At 36.6% G+C, this 18430-nt stretch overlaps 1 protein-coding gene across 1 annotated transcript in view; it reads left to right on the top strand.

Moving 5' to 3' along the window:
- LOC121300752 (importin-11-like) overlaps positions 1 to 18430 on the top strand; it is a 183471-nt gene that overhangs the window by 64070 nt on the left and 100971 nt on the right. The window contains exons 17-22 of the mRNA XM_041229541.1: positions 1525 to 1558; positions 2008 to 2048; positions 2631 to 2747; positions 4309 to 4422; positions 9089 to 9204; positions 15417 to 15493. Of these exons, the coding sequence (XP_041085475.1) occupies positions 1525 to 1558; positions 2008 to 2048; positions 2631 to 2747; positions 4309 to 4422; positions 9089 to 9204; positions 15417 to 15493 (499 nt within the window). The remainder of the gene's footprint in view (positions 1 to 1524; positions 1559 to 2007; positions 2049 to 2630; positions 2748 to 4308; positions 4423 to 9088; positions 9205 to 15416; positions 15494 to 18430) is intronic.

Genomic DNA, 18430 nt, shown 5'->3' with positions numbered 1-18430 from the left:
CTTGTTGTGGACAGGGTTTTGTTTCTAATGCAACCCACCTCTTGGTCTGATTACATGCCATATTTAACTTTGAAGGCTTATACTTATTCATTTTGGTTAAAAGGAGATTTCCTTTTATATTTGCAGTGATTGTAATATGTCAGTGCCTATCACAAATGCAGTGGGTGCATGTATTTTAGGCACATCGTTCTTGAATGTTGACTGAGGAAACAGGAATGAACCCCAGGCAACTTGTTGGCAGATGTGCTACTGTGCTGTAAAAGTCATGGAATACCTGATGACAAGCTGAGGTTCTGCTGGAGACCTCATCTTGAAAGTAATCAGTGTGTACAGTTTGTACCCCCAAGCCTAGTATTGGCCTCAAGGGTTATTGTAGTGGATAAGTCCTGTCCGTTTGTTAAGAATACACTGTTGACAAGATATAGCCTTCTATCTTAAAATACTGTTTTTTGAAACTGGTAAAAATAGAGCTTGCTAGCTAGCACCTGCTAGCAGTGCTTTGTGAAACAGGCCCCTGGTAGCTTAGCTGTCAGTTGTATGTTTTAGTACTTGTGAAGGGTGAATCGATTCTTGTTTTAGGTGTATTGATGTGCTTCTTCACTGCTAATATAACATATCAAAGATAATATGTCCACGTTGCTTTCACAACATTATATGCACAAGCTGTATATGCATGCTAATGTATTGATAAAGGATGGTGTGTTCCTGGGTGGCATGGTGATTTAATGCAGGTGAAGTTTTGTTACTCTGCCCATCTGTGGGTGTACATTTGTTCATATTACAAGATACAGCTTTTCAGTAGTTTTTGAATTCAACAATTCCTCAATAGTTCAATTTGGGTTGAATTATGATCCCTTCTGTAGACAGTGTACCGGGTGTAAATCGCAACAGCTGCAACTCCTATTCATAATAACAGACAGGATGAGCAGCTACTCCTATCTATAATAGATCTTCTCACAAGAGTAACACTGGAAAGCACTAGATGCTAGATGGGGTGCAGTCATATAGTCAAAAAAAAACATTTATGGAAGGCTTTTGAAATTGGAAAAGCACTCCATATTTACAAACAATGCAGTGTAGCAAAGATGTTTAATAACCCTTTTGCTCAGGACTAGTTTTACCAGCTGATAATGGGAACATGTGTGCTATTATGTGTAGCTTACACAACGTAGAAGTTACTTTCCTAATTGATTGCAAAGAACTTTGTGGCACTGTATACAGATAGGGTTAAGTTGTATTCACTGTTGTATTCACTGAAGATTACAGTGGCAGCCAGGGCCAGGTGCATTTCAGCAAGTGACACAATGTTGTAATCCTGTTATTTCTGACCAGCTTTCAGTCAGCTGCATGTTTATAGTATTATCGTTGTTGAGATTTTTTTATTTTATTTATTTATATATTTATTTAATTAAAAAAAAAAAAAAAAAACACTGATGGAGGGACTTTATACAACTTCTATCAAGTGTTCTAATTTGAATTATGCTACTACATGTTCTAAATATATTTTTTTGTTTTGTTTTTCAGGTCCGCATCGAGACAGCAACAACATTGAAGCTTGATATCCTTTCAATTTTTTGTATTTAATCCTGCTAATTATTAGCAAAGGTATTTACGTTTTGGGATAAACCCCATACAGAAGAATATTGAAAGTATTTTTTTTCCGTAACTTTAAGGTGAATTTCAGGGAGCAGGTACTAGAGCTCCTCCCCAGTTTTCGCTGCCTGTCAATCTCCCCATTCTGCTTAGTTGGCTCCCTGTTGATATTCATTTCTTCCCATTTTCCCCTATTTTAAACTGTTTTGTATTACCCTGTTATTGCATCTTGCTTTTCGGCATGCTGTTTGAGTCTTTTTGGGGCATTACTCAGTTCAGTAAGAGCGGTAAAAAGTGAAAAAAAAGCCTTGCCTATGAAGAAACTGGCTACACATTCATTTCTGCAATGTTACAACCCTGTACTCCATACATTCCTATATGCATTTTTAAATTTGAATTTCTTAACTTATTTACCTGTAGATGATTTTGAATTCAGAACGGAACAGTTTTTGCCAGTAAGTATATACTGAACTGCCAGTTAATTATTCTTACTTAATATTTTGACTGCCATGCAAATAAAAAGGCAAATAAAAAGTTTGTTTTCTGCTGTGCCCTGGTAATAGAAAATATATATATTGAACCCTGCAAGGCTACAGGTGAAAAAGTAATTGTGAAATTGTCCTGGACTGAAGATCTTCTAGTGACCTGCGATATTCTGGAGTTAGTTCTGGACGGTGGTAAATGGTTTGCAAACGTGGACCAAAACCATTTTATCCAGTAGGGTACTTTCTTTTTTTTTTTTTTTTTTTAAATAGTTTATTTTGTTAACAGTTTGCATATTGCCAATAACCAGCCATAAACATTTGTATGTTTTTTTTTTTTTTTTTTTTGTTTTGTTTTGTTTTTGTAATTATTTTATTTCAATGTGTGTAATTTAGACTGAGCAAAATGACTTCTTGATGAACTGCACATATTTTTATACTGTAAATTGTTGGTAAATGTTTTATAAAAGCTAATAACCAGACCTCTATATCTACTTTTTTTAAATGTTCTGTATTTCTTACTTGCAGTATGAATGTCCTTTTGTCTATGTACAGTACCTGGAGTCCATTTTCAACCTGCTCTTCCAGTTGCTTCAGCAGGTGACAGAGTGCGACACCAAAATGCATGTCCTTCATGTGATCTCTTGTGTTATTGAAAGAGTTAATGTGCAGGTAAGAGTGTGTCGAAGGCGTGTCAGTGAAACCGGTACATTTATGTCAAATGAATATCTCTAATCGTAGTATCCCCTGAGGCTTTAGTTAAGCTTTTGAAACTGGTAGTTGTACAAGAGAAACATTTCATGGACAAAGAGCTTGGTTGCCGTGAAGACAATCATTGCTCATCAGTAAGGGTACGATTTTGACAGAGTCATTTTTAGTACATTTCACGGGCAAGGTGTCCCAGCTTTTCTTTTTGTTTGTAATGCACAGGAACATTACATGCTGTACGAAACATCATGCCACCATGAAATTTCCCCTTTGAATATTTTTCATTTCTCTGCTTAGCAGTGATATTTGACAATTTGCTTGTACTTCTGTCTTCATTTTCTCACCCCATAAACTTTCATTCCACTCCTTTTACATGCGTGCTCGCTACAAATCTCATTTGCTGACCTACATAGCTACACATAAATGCTGCTTGCATACACAACCAAACAATTTACAGATTCTCTTAGATTTATATTTTCAGTGCATGACATACTGCATTTTTGATAGAAATGCAGGAAGTACCTAATTCAAATGTGTTTTTTACATCCATTTCCCAAGTTTTACAGACTTATTTAAATTCACGATTTCTGTGACCTCCGTGACAATCATAGCCTTACTCATCTCAGCAAACCTGACAGCCCCCTTGTCCGTGGGTTTTGAGTTTGCTTGTTTACAGGTCTGTGATTATGAGCTTCTTTGTAATTTTCCTGGAATCTTAAAAAAAAAAAAAAAAAAAAAAAAAAAAGCCTTGTGCCAACAACGACCATCTAATGGTGCTCATTTTGTTTACTTTAAAGGCACGCCTGTTATAACAGTACAGTGAATAATCTGCTTTAAAGAAACTTCTAGTGGTTACTTTTTATATAAATTAATAAAAATAAAAAAATATATTATGAAAAGTTTACACTGACACAATTTTACCTAAAATCCCTCCTGCCATTGCCATCAAATGATCTGCTTCATGGATACACTTTAAAAAAAAAAAAAAACTGAGCGGTATTTAGTGACCCATAGTGCTTAATTTTAGGCATTTAAAAAAAAAGTTTCTTTCAGCTTTTTTGGTTTTAATAAAAAAAAAAAATCTGTGTAGACACAAAAAAGACCTTTGGGAACACAGTAATAGACTAAATGTTTGATATTTGGCTTCACAGTTGTGACATTATTTCACTGATTGTACCTGCTTAGCTGCAGTCTCCTGCAGTTTAAATTTCTTGAAATTTGTTATTTGAATAAGACATGGATAAACACATTGTGCATGGAATAAGACATGTTCAGTGCACCTCTTACTTTGCTATGTGTTTCAAAAATTAAAATAAAATGTATTTTTAATTCGTAGTAAGTGTTCTGATTTTGCTTTGTTTACAGGTTATAATATGTTTATATCTTTTGGTACGATGACTTCTTATGGTTATAAGAGTGGTGTCTCTTTGCTCCGCCTCACAGGTTGTGTCACAAGCAGAATGCACAGAGTAAGCTGTTGAAATAAGTTGCACACATTTTGTAGCGTATGTTTGTGTTTTTTTAGATCAGGCCCTATGTAGGGTGCTTGGTGCAGTACCTGCCTCTCCTTTGGAAACAGTCAGATGAACACAATATGCTGCGGTGTGCCATCCTCACAACACTCATTCACCTGGTTCAGGTACAGTCACTTTCTGAAAGCATTTCATTGTTTTATTATTACTTATTTATTCGTTGTATTTATTAACATGTGTTTCCCATTAATATTTACTGTATTCATATAACTAAGGTAACTATTTTAAATAGTATTTTGGAACTTTGCAAACTGTTTTACTTGCTTAGTCTCAGATTAAATACTAACAATAAGTAGTAATGTAACATTGCATGGGAAGTGCCTGATCATAAAACATGCACACTATTGGTTGTAGCAAAAACCAAGGAGATCTGTAAATCTTTCCTTTTTAAATGCTTTATTTTAAGAGCAGCCTTAAAATAAGTTTTCTGTAAACACCCTGTAAATTTAAATGCTCCCATTTGGTCTATCACTAATTAAGCCAGGAATACTGAATTTAAAGCTTAATTATAAATACTTAATGTAGACAATTAAGAAGAATTTGGCCATGTAATATAATTCAGTTCCACATAAGGAACTTCCCTGACCTTTTATCGGGTTTAAAGACATCAGAAATGCTAAGGGTTTTTGGGGTCATTATGGGGTTAGTTTGTATTCATTCATTGGTGGTGACAGTCAAAAGGCAAAATATGTAGGTTACTTTTAATTATATTCTGATATTAGAGTACTGGAAGTAGCGGGGTTCTGAAAAATATAGTGTACATCTCCATGTGTTGCTACAACTCCAAGTGATGCACCTGTAATTTATCTTTTCATTGTTAACATCCTGACAACCTTTTACACTGATAACTTTAAAGTCTGTTTGAAACCTCTTTTCAGAATGGCCGCTATAGTGCCCTGGGGTTGTCGATCTGTCTTCAAAATCACTGCAGGAAAAATTAAAAAAAAAAAAATAAAAAAATAATAATAAAAATATATATATATATATATATATATATATATATATATATATATATATATATATATATATATATATATATATATATATATATATATATATATACACACACACACACACACACACACACACACACACACGCGCACACACACACACACACATCAAGTTTGGATTCGACATGATCCATCTGCAAACCTACAAAATATCACTAAACCACATTAAATAAGCTCCTTTATTTATATATTGTTCTATTTAAAAATAAAAGTGTGTGTGTGTGTATGTGTATGTGTGGATGTATATATAGAATATATAAATTTATTTTTCTTTTTTTTTTTTTTAAATATAGCACTCCGACTTTTCTGTTCTGTATCCCACCATGGATCATTATTACTGTGTTACCTGTTTTACTGTATGGGCATTAATCCTTACACTATCTGTGCACTAAAGCGACCATTTTGAAAAGAGCTTTTAAACAGACTTTAACGTTTTAGAAGTGTAAAAAGTTGTCAGGATGTTAACAATGAAAAGAAAAATGATAGGTAGCAACACCTGGGGGACGTGTAATGCTATATTTTTCAGAACCACACTACTTATTTTTCAATTAACATGCTGTAATTTTCGTCAAACATTATTTTCAGTGAAGATGGAAGAGCTTTAGAGAAATTAATTTTCAGTAATACTTTAAATATCTGTGTTACAATCTTATTAAACTTCCTGTCCAAAATAAAATATTTTATTTACTCTGATAGAACTATGTTGCTGTTAATTCTCACATATTCTTTGTTATTGCAATTACATTTTTGCTGAACTGTCTTATTATGGGTGCAAGGAATCATCTTGGTGTTAATTTGCTGAATTATCCAATTCAGCAATAATTAATTAACTATCTTTGACGATTATACATTATAGTTGTATGTTACAACTGCTTCTGCTATGTAGGATCTGAACGTAGTACACCCCCCACTCGATATATCGCAGGTGTCAGGGTCCAGTGTAAATCCGCAATATATCGAGGGCCACGATAAAGAAGAAAAACGAGACCCATAGAAAAATAAATAGGCTAATAACAAATACTGTATAACCAATCCCTTGTTTTATTGGGGGTGTCAGTGTCCAATATAAATCCTCTACGCAATCTTCTTTTTCTCATTTTTCGTATAAAAAAACTGCGCACCGTTTTAATTCTTACTGCGGAGGGTAATTGCTTCTCATCAACTTCAGTCTCCTATTAATTTCATGAGTCTTCCTCTCCTTTCTCAAATGCACAAACCTCACTGCATTGAAGTAATCCATTGCCAACAACAACATAGGAGGCTTGTTGCTAGGGAGCTGACATCACTGCCCTGTGGCTTTTGCTAGTGCATTGCTGCCACACATGATCACCTCGTTGGCTAAAATAAAAACCTCTTCGGAAAATAGATATTTAATTTGCTTTGTGTTATTTTGCAATACATGTGTATATGACAACAGTACAATGTTACTGCTTTGTTTTTAATTGTTTTGTATATTGTTGTTTGTGATGTGCAGTACGAAATAAAATGCACAGTAATTCTAAGTGCCTATGTATAACGCAGTAAGGCATACATAGTTAGACAGTAAAAATGGGGAGCTAACTCCAGGACCGCGATATACTTGTGTTCTCTGCTATTAAGGCTCCTGTTTATCTTTTTTTAATTTTTTTTTTTTTTAGTTTTATAACAGTTAGCCTTATTTGTATTCTAAGGCTATTCCTGAAAAATCTGTTTTGAAATCCCAAAGCCAACATTTGGAGGTTGGGTAATATCTTGCCATATGGGTTTAATTGCTTCATCATCAAGCTGTTTTGACACCCTAAGGAATAATACATAAAAGCCAATGAACCTCTCTGTCTAATACACCTGATGCATTTAAAATGATCTGGCCTTTTTATTAGGAATTGTGTACTTTGCATTGTACTTTTCTGTGCTTCTGTGTTGCATTTTCAACTCTATGGAAGACATTAGAGGTGAACAATTTGGTTGCGTGATGATTGAGAGAGACATTTTTTGGTTGCTTGGGTGACAGGTTGGTATTGTAAAACATTTCAATTAATACTTTTTCCTACATTTAACTTTACTTTAGGGCATCAACAGTACAAATTAGTTGATTTTCAAGGAGCTTCTAAACAACTTGTCACTCAATCTTGCAAGTTGTCAGGGGAGATAAACTGCTTTTCTAATTAGTCTGGGCTACTGGTATGAATATATATTTTTTTGTTATATATATCTGCTCTTTCTGTCAAGAAATATGATGTCATTTATATTATTTTGCTAAAGGAACTTTTAGTAGCAGTTCCCATATGCCTTATGCTTATTAACCATGATCTTAGGCAATGGTGGGTAGGGTGGGTTATTTGGAGGAAGATGTTAGAGCACTGGTTGGTTTGAGAGTACCAAGGGTTATAACTGCATTGGATAACAAACACCTCAGATATATTGTCATTGTCTTTCTGTTAGGGGTGTTTTGATACTCATGTTTGAGTAATTTCCTTTAAATTTTGTTGGCAGCTGTTAAATGAAACCAAAGAAGCATAAAAGATTATGAAAATATTTAGCAAAACTAGCAAATGTAACAGATTCCTCAGACCTAAGAGCTCTGTGACAATCTCAGAATTCACTGCAGTGATGATTCATTTCTAAGAAAACAAGCAGGATGGAATCCAAATGATTTTAAATCAAAAATATAAAAGGCAATGTAACATATGAAAAATGCAATATGTCAGTATTATTCCAAAACCTAATACCAGTGATTTTATATTGCAGTCTATTTATGCTTTGGAAGAGACTCTTATGGTGTGGGAAAGCATTTTTATATGGTACAGTCTTGGACCTTGTAGTAAGGCCAATTTCACCAGTATGTTCTGATGCAAGACATTGCCCATTGTCAAACTGCCAGCATTGACTGATTTGTCTTCAGCAGGAGACACTAAAGGTTATGGACTGGCCAGCAAGTCCAGACCTAAATCCCATAGAACACCTTTGGGACCTTCTAGGACGTTGTGTTTATCAGCGTTGTAACCCTCCTTGCGACATCAGAGATGTCATCTGCTGCATGATTAGATACTGAGATTGCTTCCACCACAGAGGGTCCCATAGTTAATACTGACACATTCATTTCAAATTGTCTGAAAAATTGAAACCAAGTCTATTGGTATATTGATTTGTATAGGTCTTGTGCTGAGAAGCGTGTCACTAATGTTGCGCACATAAAACAATGTTGTTTGTCAATTTCAGTGTGTAAAGAGTGCTTCCCTTTTTTTATTTCCTCGGAGCATTGTAGAGTAATACCATGGCAGAATATCACACTGTCCATGAGGTGAAGTGGGATTTGTTTCATCTGCTGTCCATATGTGGTGGGTTATGTTAAAGTTGTTATGCTTTGGAGCCAGATGACTAGTGGTGATACTAGCCATTGTTAAATCCAGTGGTTCCCAAAAGCTTTATGTGCTAGAGCATCTTGTGGGCCCGACCCCATGGAAAAATAGCTAATGTGGGTTACTCCATTCGAGCATCCGGTCATATTGATGATGTCTAATATTTCATGCTCCTGATACCCTTTAAGGAATAAGCCTTTTTAGCATTCTGTCTTCATTTAAAAAAAATTAAAAAAATAAAAATGTTGGTTGAACATTTTCTATAGCAAACAGAATACATTACATGTTAGAAATACCAAAAATAAAACTCTGCCCTTTTGAGTAAATAAAAAAAATTCCCTTAGGGTTAATGGCAATTATGTTTTTTTTTTTTCCAAGATTTTTAACTATTGTGGTGTTTTTACCCCCTGCATTTTATTTCATAGGGTTTAGGAGCAGAAAGCAAGAACCTGTATCCATTCCTCTTACCAGTTATTCAGCTGAGCACAGATGTCACCCAGCCTCCACATGTCTATCTGCTAGAGGATGGTTTAGAATTATGGTAAGTATAGGATACATCGCTTTTTATGATCTTCAATTGTTTGTGTTCATTGTTAGCCAGCGTTAAACAAACAACACTGTATAGTTTGTATACAAATGTCACAAAGGGCCCCACTGACAGCATAGCATGAGCTAAATTTTAATGATTTGGTTGAAATCTAAGTGGAAGCAACACTTTATTGACTTTTTAAAATGTGAAATCCCAGACCTTAAAAGGGTCATAAGATCAATTAATCAAATAGGTTAAACCTGATAACACGGTCACTGAGGGCAGGGCCTGCGCAAAGATTTTTGCCGCCCTCCCTATCTTCACTTTTTTTTTTTTTTTAATTGTATACAGTGCCTATAGAAAGTCTACACCTCCTTGAACTTTTTTTCACAATTTGTTCACGAATTTACACCCCCCTGAGTTAATAATTGGTGGAAGCACCTTTGGCAGCAATTACAGCTGTGAGTATTTTGGGATAGGTCTCTACCAACTTTGCACACCTAGATTTGGCAATATTTGACCATTCTTCTTTACAAAACTGTTCAAGCTCTGTCAAGTTCCTTGGGGAGCGTTGATGGACAGCAATTTTCAAGTCATGTCACAAATTTTCGATTGGATTTAGGTCGGGGCTCTGACTGGGCCACAAAAGGACGTTTACCTTTTTGTTACTTTGCCACTCCAGTGTAGCTTTGGCTGTGTGCTTTGGGTCGTTGTCATGCTGAAAGGTGAACTTTCGTCCCAGTTTCAGCTTTCTTGCAGAGGGCAGCAGGTTTTCCTCAAGGACTTCTCTGTACTTTGCTCCATTCATTTTCCCTTCTGTGACAAGTGCCCCAGTCTCTGCCGATGAGAAACATCCCAATAATATGATTGCGCCACCACCGTTCTTCACAGTAAGGATGGTGTTCTTTGCGTGATGCAAAAGTGTTGGGTTTTCGCCAAACATAACGCTTTGTATTCAGGCCAAAAAACGATAAGTCCCCAGTCTTTTTTAATGTAAAATTAAGTCTGGTGTTTTGAAAACTCGTGCCACATGATGTAAAAGACACATAAACACTTATTTTTGTCCTAGTTCAACCCTGATTCAAGGTGGGATTGAGTAATGGCTTTCTTCTTGCCATCCTACCATCCAGACCTGATTTGTGGAGTGCTTGGCCATAAAAGCCTGTAGCTCTTGCAAAGTCACCACTGGCCTCTTGGTAGCCTCTCTGATCAGTCCCCTTCTTGCTCGGTCATCCAGTTTGGAGGGACTGCCTGATCTAGGCAAGGTTTTAGTGGTGCCATACACCTTCCACTTCTTAATAATCATCTTGACTGTGCTCCAAGGGATATTCAAGGCCTTTTGATATTTTTTTTTTTATACCCATCCCCTGATCTGTGCCTTTCAACAACTTTGTTCCGGAGTTCTTTTGAAAGCGCCTTGGTGCTGATGGTTGAGTCTTTGCTTTGAAATGCACTACCCAGCAGAGGGAACCTACAGGAACTGCTGAATATATCCTGAAATCATGTGAATCACTACAATTTAACACAGGTGGAGGGCTCTTAATTTGGTGTATGATTTTGAAGGCAATTGGTTACACCTAAGCTAATTTAGGATTGCTATTACAAAGAGGGTGGACACTTGCCCAGCCAAGCTATTTCAGTTTTTATTTTTAATTAATTTTCTCCAAATTTCTAGAATATTTCTTTCACTTGGAAGTTGTGGGGTAGGATGTGTAGATAAATAAAAACATTTTAATGCAGGCTATAAGACAACAAAAGGTGAAAATTTTGAAAAAACACTATTTTAATGCATTTTAATTCCAGGCTGTAGGCAACAAAAGGTGAACATTTTGATAGGGGGTGTAGACTTTCTGTAGGCACTGTGTGTGTGTATGTGTGTGTGTGTGTGTGTGTGTATATATATATATAATATATATATATATATATATATATATATATATATATATATATATATATATATATATATATATATATTTGTAATACAGCAGGGAGGGGGTTAATGTCCTCCTTGCGTAAAATGTGTATTGTTTTGGTTAATTGGTCCATCTGTGTGTCCTGGGACCTGTTTTAAAAGGGCAACGAACCTCAGAGAGTTTTACAATTTACAATTATATATATATATATACACACACACACACACACACACACACAGTGCCTTGCAAAAATATTCAGACCCCTGACCAATTTTCTCATATTATTGAATTACAAATGGTACATTGAAATTTCGTTCTGTTCGATATTTTATTGTAAAACACTTAAACACAAAATCAATTATTGTAAGGTGACATTGGTTTTATGTTGGGAAATATTTTTAAGAAAAATAAAAAACTGAAATATCTTGCTTGCATAAGTATTCAACCCCCACACATTAATAATTGGTAGAGCCACCTTTCGCTGCAATAACAGCTTTAAGTCTTTTGGGGTAAGTATGTACCAGCTTTGCACATAGTGTCGGAGTGATTTTGGCCCATTCTTCTTGGCAGATTTGCTCCAGGTTGTTCAGGTTGGTTGGACGACGCTTGTGGACCTCAATTTTCAAATAGTGCCACAGATTCTCAATGAGATTGAGATCAGGACTTTGACTGGGCCACTGTAGGACATTCACCTTTTTGTTCTTGAGCCACTCCAGTGTTGCTTTGGCCTTGTGCTTGGGGTCGTTGTCCTGCTGAAAGGTGAATTTCCTCCCAAACTTCAGTTTTTTAGCAGACTGAAGCAGATTCTCTTGCAGTATTTTCCTGTATTTTGCTCCATCCATTCTTCCTTCAATTGTAACAAGATGCCCAGTCCCTGCTGATGAGAAGCATCCCCACAGCATGATGCTGCCACCACCATACTTCACTGTAGGGATGGTGTGTCTTGAGGCATGGGCAGTTGTTAGGTTTGCGCCACACATAGCGCTTTGAGTTTTGGCCAAAAAGCTCTATCTTGGTCTCATCTGATCACAAAACCTTTTCCCACATCTCAGCTGGGTCACTCTCATGCTTTCTGGCAAACTAGACGCTCTTTCAGATGGTACTTTTTGAGTAATGGCTTTTTTCTTGCCACCCTCCCATACAGGCCAGTGTTATGCAGAGCTCTTGATATGGTTGACTGGTGCACCATTACTCCACTCCCAGCCACTGAACTCTGTAGCTCCTTCAAAGTGATTGTTGGCCTCTCTGTGGCTTCTCTCACAAGTCTCCTTCTTGTTTGAGCGCTGAGTTTTGAGGGACGGCCTTTTCTTGGCAGTGCCTGGGCGGTGTGATGCAGCTTCCACTTCCTGATTATTGATCTAATTGTGCTCGCTGGGATATCCAAACACTTGGATATTATTTTGTACCCTTTCCCTAATCTGTGCATTTGTATTACTTTATCTCTAACTTCTGTAGAATGCTCTTTGGTCTTCATTTTCCTTCAGATTCACAGCCTTACCAATGATCCTTCAACAGTGGGGTTTTTATCCAGAAAATGTGACAGCAACTTTAATGGTTCACAGGTGGAGGCCAATGGTAAGGTAATTGTGTCCTCATTAGGGCAATTTCTTTCATCGGTGCAAACTGGGAGCTTCCACAGCACAGGGGTTGAATACTTATGCAAGCAAGATATTTCAGTTTTTTATTTTTCTTAAAAATATTTCCCAACATTAAACCAATGTCACCGTACAATAATTGATTCAGAGTTTCAGTGTTCAAAAATAAAATATCAAACAAAACGAAATTTCAATGTACCATTTGTAATTCGGTAATATGAGAGAATTGGTCAGGGGTCTGAATACTTTTGCAAGGCACTGTGTGTGTGTGTGTGTGTCATATATATATATATATATATATATATATATATATTAAATACACACACACACACACACACACACACAATCATCACTGGTTACAAACTGTAGTGACACCTACTGTCAGCTCTACAATGACAGTATTTATGATCATTGGATTCTACTAACATGCATGAGCTTAGAGTTATAAATATCAATTGATACAGGACACGCAGGTTACTTCTAACACATCATCTTTGCATTGTACCTTATTTGCACAGTAGTGTATTTTTTTCTAATATGTAGGTTAGTGATCATATAATCGTGCACAGAAGATCCTCCGGTACTTATTTCTATAGGCAGATCCTTGACTTAAGAATGAACTTTAACTAATGTAAAACGACTGGAATCGTTGCCCCTTTCAAACAGGACCCTGGACACACAAATGGAAGTTTTCACGCTTACGCATACTTTTTAATAAACACAAAACCTAACTACGCTAAGCCGTTTACCTGTCACAAAACACAAACCACACAGGTTTAATACAGTGTGAAGTTACTGTCCCCTGCTGTACCTCACTGAGTTCGGCGCTCTGTTTGGACTGAACCTCATGTCTGGCTGCGTTTAATACCAACATTAATAATGTTGGTATTAATGTTGGTATCAACGTTGGTATTAATGTTGGCATTAACATTAACATGAAAATTATAAGTAATATTAATACTATAAGCCCAATAATAATAATAATACATTAATAACCGTAAAACAGCTCTACATTTTTAAAAAATGAAATTAAATGAAACAAATTCGAAAACAACAATTTTTACCATCGTATTTAGCCAATTAATACATAACTTCATAAGTCGAAACCAGTTCATCGTTCTTGACACACGTATTTGTCAATCCTGCCTGTCATCTCCACTTGTTTCCTGCAGGTGGCCATTCCGTTCGCTCACTCTGATCACTGATGAAAAATCCTCGGGAGCGCTCCGAGCAAGTCGTCAAGTTGATTCTTCTACTGAGCCGCTCTGAGCCGCTTCCTCACTTAACGCACCCAGTGTGTTGCATCGTTTTGTTGTAGACTTTTATATAGGGAATTGTTAAGTGGACATTTAAACTGTGTTCTATCCAGTTTGATTAGTATAACATTTTCATGTCTCCAGATGCAATGAAATTGTAATATTTAAAAAAATAACAACTGTTGATTGCAAAATGACATAGCCAAGAGAAACCATCTGCGTACTGGTTTCTGCTTGAAGATTGATTGCAGGTTGATGTGATGGTTGCTTTATAGCTGGCATGTTGATTGCTACTCAGTGAGGACAAACCTTGATGAGGGTGAAAGCATTTTTTTTAGTGTCTTCAAAAAGTCGTCGGATGTTCGAAATGATAAGTGTCCTCACAAAGATACTGTATGTGATGGACCTGCACTGTTTCTGGGCCTTGTTGTTTCTTTCAGGCTAAATTGTCTCAGGTTCTGTGATGAAAGTCACTGGCTTGTTTAAGTAAGTTTCTATGGATACTAAAAGCATTTTTTAAAATTGTACATTAAAGTAATTTTCTGCTGCATCTGTGTGCACTAAGGTCTTTGTTTTTTTGGCTTTGTATGTTAGGTCTAAACAAAATAAAATGCATAAATTGATACTTGGGATTTATATGAGAATATTAAGTATTTTAAACATCAGTTTAACATCACAGTGGCATATTAGAGGGATGGTTACTAAGGAAATCTATTGTTTTTTGCAAACACAACCCTTTTTATTGTGGGTGTTTTGTTAATGTGCCATGCTTTCAGAATCGCTAAGCATTTTAAAAGAAAATGTGAAAACGTTTACTAATCAGCCTCATTGAAATTGCAAATAGTAAAAACATGCAAGCAGTAGAGTGTAGTTCCCTGGTTGTGAAAGAGTTTGTTCTGAGGGTTTTGTATTAAAACAAAGGTTGTGAAAAAAACAAGTTAATAATTAGTGCTGGGACGAACAGTCAGACAAAAATCGGATGTTCGTATTCGCTAAAAATGACAAAAATACCTTGCAATTATTCTTTACTCCTGGGATATTTTTCTACTTTAACGTGTTTAATGTAACATGTTGTTGTAAAATAAAAGCATGCGCACGCACGCAGGAGCCACGCCCCCCTGCTGCTGCTATGCTGTCTCAGAGCAATCTAATGGCTTTTATTACTTTTTAAAATGAGCAAATGTTCGAACAGGGAAATCCTGTGTTCGTCCCAACACTATTAATAATATACTGTACTTCCACACCAGTTTGTCTAAAAACTGTTCTACCAAAATGTGTTAGATGTTGAAATAATCTCCAAAGTTTTAATGAAGCTGTGTGCCATCAGACAAAGTTTGTTTAAACAAGCAACACATCTTTTGACATGGCTAATTACGTGGAACAACTGGTACTGGCTTGTTTTCACAACTCTCTAGAGCCATAAGTTCCCTCTGAATCATGTGACTTTGATTTGTTTCTAGGTTAGTGACACTGGAGAACAGCCCATCCATCACACCCGAGCTACTGAGAATCTTTCAGAACATGCCTGCCCTGTTAGGTAAGCATATCCACATTTAGCTACAATTAAGTTTCAGTTTTAGAATTAATTCTGCTAAGTTCACTTTTTATTGAGTTTTATTTTTGTGTCTGTGTTTATTAGCTACCGTTGATCCATATCCAAAAAACTTGCTGCTGTTTTGAGTTCAGATCGTTCTTCTGGTCTATTGCACTCAATGGTTAATCAATAAAGGTTTTGCCTTGCGGTGTAAACTGATGTGTCACCGTCTACTCTCTGACCTGAGTAGGAAATTAACTGTAAATAGCAGATGGATCTCAGTAATATCTAGTTTATGTCTGCTTTGTAATTTCCCAAAGGCTTTCCAGTTCTGAACTTATAGCCTTCCAGCTGATAAAGGATTGAGGTAATAATGTGAGAAGACCTGGAAGACATTTCAGCAAGCACTGAAGAACCTGTAGAAGTTATTAAAATCAGATGGATTGATAGAGAGGTAGATACTATAGCTAGAGAGCTAGATAGGATTGTAGCTACTGGATAGAGTGACAAATAGGGTAGTAGATACTGTAGATAGAGAGATAGGGTGGTAGACACTGTAGATAGGGTGGTAGATAGAGAAATGGATAGGGTGGTAGAGAGATAGGGTGGATAGAATAAATAGACAAGTAGATAGACTAGCTAGATAGATCAATACATATATTAATGGTATGTAGAATGCAGATATACTGTATCAGCAAACATCTCTTTAAATACGCTCTGATCTTTTGAAAATTGGATTAGATTATTGGTGATTTAGGAAGGTTTGCTGGTTAAGATTGTTAGACAAACCCAGTGTTGTGTATTTAAGCATAGTATCTGGTGGCACATTTAATATGAACTCCAATGCATTACATTCTATCGCCTCCTGTGGTGTTGCACTTGAATTCATTATGAAATGATGCACATTTTTTTTTTACGTTATCTTCAGCATTACAAAAGAACAACTAAACAATTATTTAGATGTTATTCCTATGCAATTATATAAAACCTTATTGCAATTCATAGGAAATTACTACTTTTAAATTAAGCCTTACTTTATATCATAACCTAAGCATGGTGTTCTATTTTAGTACCAGGTTGGAGAATTAATGTAAATAATTAGATGTCCCTAATTAGCAGCACAAAAGCTCTTTAAGTACTGAAAATAAGTATACAGGTTAATCCAGTGTTATCATTTATATTTTTTTTATGTTGGATCTTAGTAATTAATAGATTTGCACTGTAAGTTGCAAATAGGGTTATAGAGGTTATAGAAATACTATAGATCAGACTGTTTTTTCAAATCCTGATATATCCATTTTAAATGAATCCTCAGGCTATTTCAGACTGTTGTAGAAATTATAGTATAAATCCATGTTGGTTGGACCTGATACTGTCCCCTTTCCGACCCGGTGCTACAGTCACCGAACCGGAACTGGCATGGTTTCAACCAGTACTGTATTGTACTGACCCGGTGCTCAAAGTCACTAAACCAGTACCAACCGGTACTTGGGTCCCGGTCTGATACCAAGCCGGTCTTGTTCGGGTCTTGAACAGCCCCCCACTACTGTCTCTAAGCAGACTGAGGCAGCACCTGTACATTGTTACTGTGCACTGCACTGCTACTTACATCATGCCTGGGTTTTGTCACAGCGACACATACAAGGCCAGTCTGTCTATTGAGGATAAGAACGGCAAATACTCTTCCAGCCTGGGGCCAGAGCACGCAAAGGAGGCACTGGTGAACCGCAGTTTCTGCAGGTTAAGATGTTGACAATGCAACAGATGACGACTGGTTCACTATGGTAGACCTCAAAGACTCCTATTTCCACATCCCCATAAAACCAGTGCACAGGAAGTACCTGCGGTTCGCCTTTCAGGGAACAGCATACAAGTTCTGGGTCTTGCCATGTGGCCTCTCTATTCTAGCCCCATTGAAAATCAAAGGCATCAATGCTCAATTATGTGGAAGACTGGCTAATTTATACCCAGTCTTCAGCACAGGCAGACGCCCACACAGAACTTAATGTAAATTATGCTCGCAAAAAGTTGGAGACAGTCCAAACATTTTTTTGTCCCCTATAAGGCGAAGTCCCAAGGTCAAGCCCTGTCTAAGAAGAGGCTGTCCAAATAGATAGCAGACATAGTCAGGACTGCCTATGAGCGAGCCAACTCCATTCATTCCACCAGGGACTTTGTGGGCTTTATTCCAGGATGCATCTGTAAAGGACATTTTAGACTGCAGTGGTGTGGGCTACTGCCCCATACCTTTATTAGGTTCTACAGACTTAATGTCGTGGATCCTCAAAACCGCAGTTTTGGAACTAGGGTGTTAAGGGCGTCTTCTCAGTCGACCCTTACAATATAGGCATATAGGTGAGTTTCTCCCTCAGTATTTTAGCCCTAGCTAATTGTTACTCTGTTTACGAATGGTAATGCACAAAGCAGCCTCGGACTAGCCTTGTAGCATTCCGGTCATCTGGCAACCTTGCCCTTGTGATGGCTCGGGTATAGTGACCCATTCGGTAATGGTTACATTTCGTACTTGAATGGGAACATTAGGTTATTATTATAACCCTGGTTCTGAAATAGAAATTTAACCATTAACCTTCATGGTCGCTGTGTCCATGGTTGTGCAGGCTTGAAGTAAAAATGACGCTGAGATCTGTGAGCGCAGTCCTTTATACCCTCGGGGGCTGGCATGACTGCATCACAGGCTTGGTTGAGCAGCATGGTTATATCTTCAGGTTTTCTTGTTTTTGGGATGTAAATACCCATTCGGTAATGGTTACATTTTTAACTAACTTTTTTTTTTCAAGAATATAGTGAATTGTGAATATATACAATACACTTAAAAATAAATCAGTGCTAATATACAGCTCATTAGAAATACTTTGACGGAACATTATGATTATTGTAACTTTTTTAAAAACAATACATTTCTAAATTATATTATTGTGG

This window comes from Polyodon spathula, chromosome 2, assembly GCF_017654505.1.
Source record: "Polyodon spathula isolate WHYD16114869_AA chromosome 2, ASM1765450v1, whole genome shotgun sequence".
In the NCBI taxonomy this organism is placed as follows: Eukaryota; Metazoa; Chordata; class Actinopteri; order Acipenseriformes; family Polyodontidae; genus Polyodon; species Polyodon spathula.
Note: the sequence above shows the minus strand (reverse complement) of the source record. Positions and strands in the feature narration are given on the sequence as shown.